This window comes from Piliocolobus tephrosceles, chromosome 6 (assembly GCF_002776525.5).
Source record: "Piliocolobus tephrosceles isolate RC106 chromosome 6, ASM277652v3, whole genome shotgun sequence".
NCBI classification, from domain to species: domain Eukaryota; kingdom Metazoa; phylum Chordata; class Mammalia; order Primates; family Cercopithecidae; genus Piliocolobus; species Piliocolobus tephrosceles.
This window is the reverse complement of record NC_045439.1, coordinates 1280731-1290338: the sequence shown is the minus strand read 5'-3', so window position 1 is coordinate 1290338 and position 9608 is coordinate 1280731. Positions and strand designations below refer to the sequence as shown.

The following is a 9608-nucleotide window of genomic DNA, read 5'->3' as shown; positions in this document are numbered from 1 at the left end:
GGTGTGGGCAGAGGCCGGGCAAGAGCACACACAGATGACCCTGAGTGACCTGGACAAGCTCCAGGGTGGCCACCCTCCCCTCTTCTCCTGGGACTGATGGCTTCCCTAAAACGGAGACAGTCCCAGGCCAGCCCCGTGTCCCCACTGAGGCCAGGCCGCCCCTGGGGGAAGCAGTGAACGTGGCCTATTCAAACCTAGCAGCAGGGGTGTGGGTCTCCGGCCACACAGAAGCCTCCAAAGGGTACCTGATGTTGAGCGAAACAGCCTGGGCAGGGGGAGAAGGGGCTGCACTCTTAGGGGAATGCAGGGAGCCGTGTCAGGCACGAACCCAGCCAGCCTTCCGTGAAGGGCCTTCGTGGGCGGCATCCTCCGAGGGCAAGCCTACGCAGGCCCAGCCCAGCAGGAATGGGTTCGTTACTGCAGTAACTGGAGCCTAGTTCTCAGCATTTGGGAATCCCTGAGAACTGGCTCTTTTCTGAGCCGAGTCAGAAGGAATCCCTGTCCTGCCCTGTGAGGCCGTGGGACTCCCACCTAGCACTGGATGCCATTTCTTGGGCACCTACTGAGTTTTGCAGTGCCCTGGACAGTTGGCAAACAACCCCCATTCCACATATGGGAGGGAGGGCCTGGGAGGTCCCTGCCCTGTCTGTCCAGGGCTCTCGAGGCCTAGGGTGGCCCCTGTACCCAGCAGGTGAGCAGCCGTCACCCCGTGGTGCTGCCACCCCGAGCCCTAAGTGCACCTCCGATGTAAGGGCCCATCTAGGCACGGAGAGGGGCCTCAGGGGGCCACCAGGCAGCTCCTGCTCCTGTTCCTACCTGGTAGGGCCTGCAGGCACCTGAGCAAGCCTAGCTGGCCGTCAGCCCAGCCAGGGGCCTCCCCACAAGTTCTCCCTCTTACTTAAGTCGAGAACGCACGTTCTCTGGGGAGCTGAAGCATGGTTCCAGTGGTGAGCGCTGGGCTGGGAGCCACAGCTTTTCCCAGGAGCCCAGCTGCCCCGCCCGGCCGTGCTCTGCCTCCGCCCTGCAGAGGAAAGGCCAGCAAGGCGGTGTCCACAGTCCCAGTCCTCTTCCACTAGGAGAAGGCACAGCCTGCATCTGCAGCCCCAGGGCCACTGGGTTAGGCCTGTAGCCAAACTACCAAGGTGCTGGGAGACTGAGGAGGCCCAGCGCCACCTGGGGCCACCAAGCCCGTGGTGACGGCCTCCCCATGGACCGGGCTGTCCCAAGAGCAGCAAGTCGGCCAGGGCCCTCAGGGCCGCTGAGGCCACTGCTCTGTGTCACCGTAATGGAAACTTCTCAGCTGGTTGTGAGATGCAACAGCTCTGGTTCACACCCTGCGACAGCAAGGCTCTGACTGCCAGTGGATCTCAGGGCTTGTCAGGCGGGTGAGCCGCCCCAGAGGTACAGCACCAGCAGGAGCCCAGGTGGGCAGGGGCAGAGAGACAGAAAGAGAGAGAGACAGCGTGTGTGTGTATGTATGTGTGTGTGTAAGTGGTGGGGTTGGGGGCTGCGAGTCTCCAGCTTCTCCCAGGAAGGTCTCTGGCTTCCCAGGAGCCTGGCCCCGTCTCCAGCCCCCAGGTGAGTTGCCCTGGGAGAGGCTGTACCTGCAACAGGGAGGCAGGAAGCCCAGCCTCGGCGTGTGCTCGCTCAGGCCCCAGGACCCTCTGCCCTTGGAAGGTTGTGAGGCTGCCGTGTGAATGGGCGCAGTGCCAGGTGAGGGGTGAGCCGGGAGTGTGGGGCCTCATGCTCAGAGCCGAGGAAGGGCCCTCCCCGTGTGGGGTGGGTGGAGTGTCAGGATTTCTCACGAGCCAGCTGCTGCATGGGGGGCCCTGCCCACCCCGAGGAACCCTCAGGGAGGACAGAGAAACATCAGGAGGTGGGCTGTGGGTGAAAGGGCGGGCGGCGTGGGGCAGGCACAGACAGCAGCCTAGGAGGAGGCGGGAAGCCGGTGGGCGGCGTCCTGGAGGACAGGGCAGGAGCGGGAGGGAGCAGCAGTGGCTGGGCCCCAGAACCTGGTGTTTTCCAAGCCACTGAACCCGGCGAGAACCACTGGCCTGCCCCCATGCCCTACTGCAGGCTGATCTCGAGGCGGGGGCAACTCAGTGCTGCCAGGGCCGCTGGGCTCCGTCAGTGCCCTCATGTCTCTCAACAGCTTCAAGATGAGGTGGGGTCTTTGGGATACTGGGCTAGGCCCCCAAAGACTGTTGGAGGGTCACAGCCCAGACCAAGGTCCTGAGCCTCGGCCCTCACGGCCCCACCTCCCACCAGCAGCACGGCGGGTCACGCCCACAACTGGGAGCTCCGGGCCCTGACTCCAGCCTCTGTCCCAACCCAAGCTCTGAAACCTGGCAGGCTGTTCTCCCTCTCTGGGCCTCAGTTTCCCCTCCTCCAGGGAGCTTGGTGCCCTCTCTCAGTAGAGGAGCTGGTAGGAACCCCCAGCCCCCCAGCACCAAGGGAGGCACCATGGGGGTCCTGTGCCCAGAGTGGGGTAGAGTCCCCTCGGGTGGACACACCCCCCCAGCAGCGGGCCTCGCAGGACACTTGCAGGTCCAGGCTCTGAAGCTATTTTCCGCCCTTTATCTCCCATCTGTCACGAGGCCTCCAGTTACACACTGTCCCTGCCAGAGGCCCTGGGCCTCCCCGCCCCCACCTGCCGAGCGTGCCAGAGCTGCTCCTCCCCTGCTTCCCGTGGGGAAAACGAGGCCCAGGGAGGTCACACCACTTACCCAAGGTCACAGAGCCAAAGAAGGACAGAGCCCCGGACTTGAGCCGGGCCTCCCTTCCAGAAGGGGAAGCATGAAGCCCAGTTAGGGAGGGGACGACAGGGCTCAGGGAGGCTGCCTGGGAGCAGAGCGTGGCCCCGGGGAAGGTGCATCTCTGGAGAGGGTCCAGGGCTCCCGGAGGGGAGGTGTCATCCCATGGGAGGTCCTGACTGTCCAGACACGGCCAGAGCTACCTGAGCTCTGTTCCTGGGCACATCCCCTCCCCAAGTGATGCCAACGTGGCTGACGGCACAGAGCACAGGCATGGTGCAGACTCGAGTCTGTGCACTGACTCCCACCCTCACGCGAGCCCGCAGAGGCTGCTGCTCTCCTCACCCCCATTTCACAGCTGAGCAGACCAAGGCCCAGGCAGATTAGGAGACTTGCCTAAGGTCACACGTGGTCACACAAGGTGCCCCGGAGCCCGCACCCGAAGAGGGAGAGGTGCTGTCCCATAGCAAGTCCTGATTGTCCACATTCGGGCAGAGCTCTGTTCCCCAGAAGGCGAAGTCACATCCTCTCCAAGTTATGCTGCTCGGCGACAGACGGTTAATGCCACAGCCAGGCACCCTCACAAACACATTGCCCACGCGTGCACATTCACATACTCACACTCTACACACACACACATTATTCACCCACACATATGCAGATATGCTCACACACAGGCACATGGGCACATGCACGGACACCCACACACACACACACACACGCACATTCACATGCATGCACACAAATACAAATGCACACACAGACACCCCACACGTGCACACTTACACCCTCTGACACACGTGCTCACTCTCACACTTGCACACTCACACATGTGCACGTTCACACATGCATATGCACTCCATTGCATGCAAACACACTTGCACACTCAGGGACATACACACATGTGCACACTCACACACACGTGCACACACACATTCTTGTCCCACCATCCCTTGGACAGACCTCAGGCCGGGGAGGGCTGAATAGCCAGAGCTGCTGGCGGAAGCTGGAGGAGACTTCGTCCAGCCCTGCATCCCAGCGTGACGCCGTTGGCCCAAGCCTCTCCAGGCCTGTTTCCTCATGAGGGGTGAACCTCGCTGGGCCCCCTGGAGGGCTGCTGCAGGGCCATCTGGCGAGGGGGCTGTGGCCTCGGGCACACCAGCCAGCCCCAGGCTGTGCAGTCCCAGGAGATGGCCCCGGATACACAAGCCTTCTTCCGCCAGGCAGTGGAGAGCCCAGGCTCTGGGTCCAAGAGGTCACTAGGGGGCTCTGCTCCACCCCCAACCCCACCCCTGGGCTTTAGCAGAGTTTCTATCCCACCCAGGGTGGAAACTGAGTCAAGGGCATCCAGAGAGCCCTTCCAGCCCCAGGCCTGCTATGGACAGGCGGTCAAGGTTGCCCTTGGGGCATGCCAGGCAGCATCCCCAAGACACCAGGGCAGGCCTGGCACTCTGCGGCTTCCCTAAGCCTGGGGGTCACGCAGAGCCACATTCCAGGTGACCTGGCCCCGGGAGACGGAGCCCCAGCCCGGCTGGGCCTGCGAGCACAACCTCTCCCATGGCCACTCTCTGAGAGCAGGTCCTGAAGATAAGCCGCCCCCTCCCTGCCAGCCCGCTGGACGGCCGGCTCCTGCCACAACCCTATTTGCGATAAAAACCTGATCCTGCGATAGCAGAAAATTGCTCTCTTTTGAAATAATTGAACCCATCCAGACAGCATCCTCCCAGACGTCATTAACAGGGCACTCTGCCTGTCTGCAGTATTTATGCCTGCTCGGGGATGCGGTCTTGGCCGCCCTGCTGTCTCTTGTAGAGACAACACACAGCTGCTGGAGTCACTGCGGTCTCCACCCAAACCAGCTCCTCCCACAGGCCTGCCCTGCACCTCTGAGGCATCCACCCCTTTGGGGGACCCTTGGAGGAGTTGTCCTTGAGGACCATGTAGGCCCCTCACTCTCGCCCTCCCCCTTCTCAGCCCTTGGGGGCAGGGTCCTTGGAGGACCAACGGGAGCCAGGGAAGCACCTCAGGAAATGCAAACACCTGCGCTGTGAGGGGCGGGGCGGCAGTGCCCTCCAAGGACCCCAGAGCAGGGGAGAACCTGGGGTGGGGTGAAGGGCAGCAGGAGGCCCCCACACTGCCTCCTATCCAGCTGGGAGCAGGGCCGGGAGGACCTGGCCTGGCATCAGCTCCCAGGGAAGCTCCAGCCCCCTCTGGCCTCAGTTTCCCCACCTGCAGCGAGAGAGGTAGGCTCATCCCTCCCAGAGCCCTTGAAAGACAGGCACTCAGTGCCAGCTCACCTGCACGGATGCCCGGTAGGCTCTGCACCCCTCTGTAGGGAGGAGGAGTGCCCAAAAGCCAAGAACCCCGCCAAGGCTGTGAGAGAAAATCCACGCTCGGGGGCTCCCCCGGTGAGTAAAGAATGAGGAGAACAAAGCCTCCGCCGCCAAAGCCACACGGGCGGAGCAAGGAGGCGCCATTCACAGCCAGGAAGCAACCAGCTCAACAGAGGAGCGGGCAGAGAGACAGAGACAGAAGTAGAGAGATAGAGACAGAATCAGAGAGAGGCAGGGGAACAGAGAGATGGAGACAGAGAGATAAAGACACATAATGCGGGGGAGGGCAGAGAGAGACACACAGAGAGAGTATGAGCCGTGCTGAGGGGTGGGCCCCCAGGAGCCCACGGGCATCCCACCAGCACCAGCCCAAACAGGTGGGCATGACCATCTGGGAAGCCTTTCTGTGGGCCCAGCCTCAGAGCCCTGACAATCCCCAGTCCCCAGCCCCAGGGCTTCCCACTACCAAACGGAGACAAAGCAAAGATGTTTCTTACAGCCTTATCCATGACCTCCAATCATTGCAAATGACAATACTAAAATGCAAACTTCCTGAATACCCAGTCATCGAGGGCGACTTTCAATGATGGGACCTCGGCCCAGTGGAATATTATGCGGCCCAGTGGAATATTATGCAGCCATTAAAGATGACAATTATGAAGACTGTGGCAGCAAAGGAAATTGCTTGCGATGGCATTTCTGAACGAGCAGGCAGCAGGATTTATCTGCGCTGGGGACACCACAGAGCGAAAGGGCTGTCTACTCCTCAGCGTGGCCGGCCGCAGGCGCGGGCAGCCAGCCTGGCTTCCGGGGAAGAATTTTCTGCTCTTTCATTCCTCTGAGTGCCACTTGTGCAGTAAATAATCAATAACGTCTTTGCTTATCTTAGGACCATGTTCCAGTAAATGAAGACTGCAGCAGGAGCCTTGAGCCCTGACTCCCGGCCAGAGACACGACATCAGACCAGAAAGAATGAGGAGGCCGCGTGGGGCCCACGGGCGTGCAGGGCAGAGAGGGTAAGGCGGGCCACTGGGACGCAGTTTCTGCAAGCTGGCCTTCCACTGGGGGCTGGAGGGGGCAGGGAGCAGACAAAGGAGGAAAGGCCATCCTCCGCCCCAGGAATCACGGGGTGATGGGAGGAGGGCAGGGGGATCACTGAGGGCTGGAGGGAGCAGGCGGGGGCAATGGGTGCCTTAAAGGGTTTGGTCTGGCAGACGGGGTTGGAGGCCCCCAGGTGGGGCACACCGCTTGGCAGAGGAAGTGGGAGTCATGGAGGGCTATGGAAGAGGCAGCCCGGGGAGGAGGGTGTTGGAGGAAAGAAGAGGGTGGAGAGAGGAGGACAGGTCAAGACTGTCACCAAGGGTCAGTGTTAGGGTTAGGGGCCCAGACCTCAGACCCTGAGGCTCCAGCCTCTGAGGCACTGCCAGGCTGGGACAGGCCACAGGCACAGCAGGAGCTGGGCCAGACGCAGCATGGACAGACCTCACGCCCTCGAGGGGCAGCCTCGCCAGATGCCAAGCAGCTGGCTGTGTGCAGCGAGCAATGCCCCAGCCAGGAACAACCTCAGAGCTGGCCCGGCTCCCAGGGCGCCTCAGTCCCAGTTGTCACCATGTCACAGACAAGGATGCTGAGGTTCACAGCAGCCTGAAACTCCTGCTCCATCTTCCAAACTCAGGCTGGGCCCGTACACGTGAGCAGACCTGCACAGAAGGGCCCAGGTAGGCGAACGGGCAGGAGCTGCCCCTGCCTGCAGCATGCGAGGCTCAGCCCCAGGGAAAAGGAGGCCGAGGCCACCAACCAGCCCTCCTCACAGCCCTGGCCCGGCCCCCCCTGCCCCATGGAGCTTGGAAACTCTGGCTCAGCCAGAGCCCCTCTGCCAATGCAGCCCCCTCGCCCTGTGCACATGTCCCGGGGACCCTGAATCCAAGCCTGAATCCGAGACAGCGGGCAGAGGAAGAGGCTCAGTGGGGCCTTGCGTGAAGAGTCGGGGGCAGGAGGGGCTCTGTCTTGCCTGGGCCCCTGAGGCTGAGTCTGGCTGCCCAGCAGTGCCTGTCCAGGAGCTGCCCCTCACCCCACAGGAAGTGACAGGCCCAGCATCGCACACCAGCCGGGACAGGGTACAGGTTCCAGGACGGTGCTGCTGGGCCCCACACGGCTCAGACCTGGGTCCCCGTCGGCCTCCTGCCGGGGACTCACCAGTCTGCTTTTTGCCCCTGTCCCAGGACAACAAGAAGTGCCCCCCCTCCATCCTGAAAAGGAGCCGGCCGGAGCATCACTGCCCAGAGGCCGAGCCCCAGAGGACCTCGAGGCATGTGCGGTTCCGAGAACCCCCGGCGGTGACCGTCCACTGTAAGAGGGCACCCGCAGCAAGCGTCTGGGAGAGGATGGGGTCGGGCAGAGGGAGGCGGGGACTCCGGCCACACCACCCAGCTCTGGCCGGGCCCAGGACATGGGGGGGCCATGGCCACCTGTCTTCAGTGGCAGAACCCCTGGGCCTGTGGGGTCACCCAGACACACAGTCCTGGTCCGTCAAATGGCAACTGGAGGAAAACATGGCGGCGGCTTCTCGAATCATGACTGTCCCCTTGAGGAAGCGTCAGGACCTGGCTGGACCTGGGTCTCTGACCCAGGAATAGTCTCAGGGGTCCTTTGGGGGTGCAGGGTGAGGCGAGAGGGCAGCAACACCCGATGGACTGAGGCAAGTACCTCCCAGCCGACGCTCCGTTCTCCTTCCCAGACATTGCTGACAGGAACACCACGGCCACTGTCAGGGGTGAGTTCCGAGCCCACATCCCTGTACCGCACTGCCCCCTCCTTCGGGGCACCCACCCGCACTCCCTCCCCAAGGGAGGTGTCACAGGGCCAGGGCCGCTGAGGAGGCCCCAGTGGGGGGGCTCTTGTTGCAAGGAGGCCCCACGAGGCTAGGGAGGGGCCATGGGCAGGGATAGGGCGGAATCTCCCCATCCCTTCCCCACCAGCCCCAGTCCTCCAGGGAAGGGTGGGGCTGGCTGGCGCTGACCCTGCCCGCCCTCTGGCCACAGTGCCCGGCAGGCCCAGGCCACACAGCGGCTCCCTGCTCCTGCGGCTGTGCGTGTGCGTCCTTCTCGTGCTGGCCCTGGGCCTGTACTGCGGCCGGGCCAAGCCCGTGGCAACGGCACTGGAGGACCTGCGGGCCCGGCTCCTCAGCCTTGTCCTGCACCTGCAGCACGCGGCCCTCACCTGCTGGCACGGCCTCCTGCGGCTCTGATGGGCAGGACGGGCAGGGCTTCCCGGAGAGCTCAAGCACTCCGGGGGCTCTGAGACAGCCTGAGCCCTGGCCCTGCTGCTTGGTGAATCATGAGGGCCAAGAAGGGCTGCTGCCTGGGGGCCGACTGGGAAAAGTGGGACCCCACGGCGTGAGACTGGACATGGGGGGCACAGCGGGCGGCCCTGCCACACCAGTCAGCACAGCCCTCCTGTCTCCTGTGTTGGGTCCATGTGAGATTTTATTAGAAAGAGGATTCGACTGCTAACACTTGGGGCTCCCTAGGCTCACCCAAAGACCTTCCCTTGTCCCAGCGGGAACTCCTGCTGCTGCTAGGACCCGGCCCAGCCATTGCCGTGTGCACCCGCTTGAGGAGGGGGCACTGCCTGTGTTCGAGGGGCTGCTCGGAGGAGGCAAACCCAGCCTTTTGCAATTAGGGCCTGTGGAGAACCCAGACCTCGAAACCCCACAGGAAGGGTTTGGTTGTCAAGGTGGGTCCCTCTGATGTGAGGTGCCATCCTCTGAGCCCAGGTCTGACCCCCTACTCAGTCCCATGAGTCTGGGGAGGCCCCGGGGGGGACCCCTCATCGGGGGCAGCTTCAGGTGTAGAAGCCGAGGGGACAGCAAGGGGCCCAGACACCCCCGGCCTTCAGAACAGCCATCTGTGCCCAGCTCTGCGGGCCGGGGGCACCCAGCTGAGCCCAGGGCCAGCCAGTGCCACCCACCAGCTGGGGCCTGTAGGTCCCGGAGATCGTCTGTGGTTGTGGCTTTGTCAACAGATTGCAGAGCTGAAGGGAGCCCTGTGGGTGACGTACACTAGGGGCCCCTCCAGACCCTACGTCGGGGGAGGGCCGAACAAAGCAGGGAGGCCCACGGTTAGGGACCAGGCAGAACTGCCCGGGAGAGACACAGGGACAATCAGACCAGTGTCCTCGAGGCTAGCCTGAGAGGGAAGGGCACGGCTGACGACCTGCCTGGTGGTTCCTCTCTGTCCCACCACTTAACTGGGAGACACTGCTCTATTAAAACACACGGTGGCTTCCTTCAGTCTTGGTGTTTTTATAGAAACAAGAGAAGCCAGAACCGACTTGCTAAGGGATCGGCCTCAGTGGCCAGAGTGGATGTCCTGGGCCCCTGGAACCTCGCCGTCTCCTGCAGGCCTGGGAGTGGATGGGTCCACTCTGGTGGGGGCTTAACCAAGCCCCCAGGTCTTGAGGGATGCCCGGCTGGCTCCCTTCACCCTGCAGTCAGGGTGTGTCCCCACAACTCCAGGTGCCA

General features: G+C 62.9%; 1 protein-coding gene across 2 annotated transcripts; it reads left to right on the top strand.

Moving 5' to 3' along the window:
- Nucleotides 1–5991: 5991 nt before the first annotated feature.
- Nucleotides 5992–9377, top strand: C6H14orf180 (chromosome 6 C14orf180 homolog). Of its 2 annotated transcripts, none has more exons than XM_023205376.2 (5): nucleotides 5992–6102; nucleotides 6344–6346; nucleotides 7309–7435; nucleotides 7824–7859; nucleotides 8128–9377. In XM_023205376.2, exons 1-5 carry the CDS (start codon nucleotides 5992–5994, stop codon nucleotides 8331–8333), a joined length of 483 nt encoding a protein of 160 aa, XP_023061144.1. In that variant the 3' UTR covers nucleotides 8334–9377. The 2 variants fall into 2 exon arrangements, with proteins under 2 accessions (XP_023061144.1, XP_023061143.1); XM_023205375.2 differs by having other exon boundaries at nucleotides 7824–7865; nucleotides 8178–9377.
- The last annotated feature ends 231 nt before the right edge of the window (nucleotides 9378–9608 follow it).

What these genes read in the sequence shown, in the direction of transcription:
- C6H14orf180 (XM_023205375.2), top strand. Translation starts at nt 5,992, where the DNA reads ATGAAGACTGCAGCAGGAGCCTTGAGCCCTGACTCCCGGCCAGAGACA. An exon ending in CCCGGCGGTGACCGTCCACT is followed by an intron (nt 7,436 to 7,823) that starts GTAAGAGGGCAC and finishes TCTCCTTCCCAG; the next exon opens with ACATTGCTGACAGGAACACC. An exon ending in GGCCACTGTCAGGGGTGAGT is followed by an intron (nt 7,866 to 8,177) that starts TCCGAGCCCACA and finishes CTGCGGCTGTGC; the next exon opens with GTGTGCGTCCTTCTCGTGCT.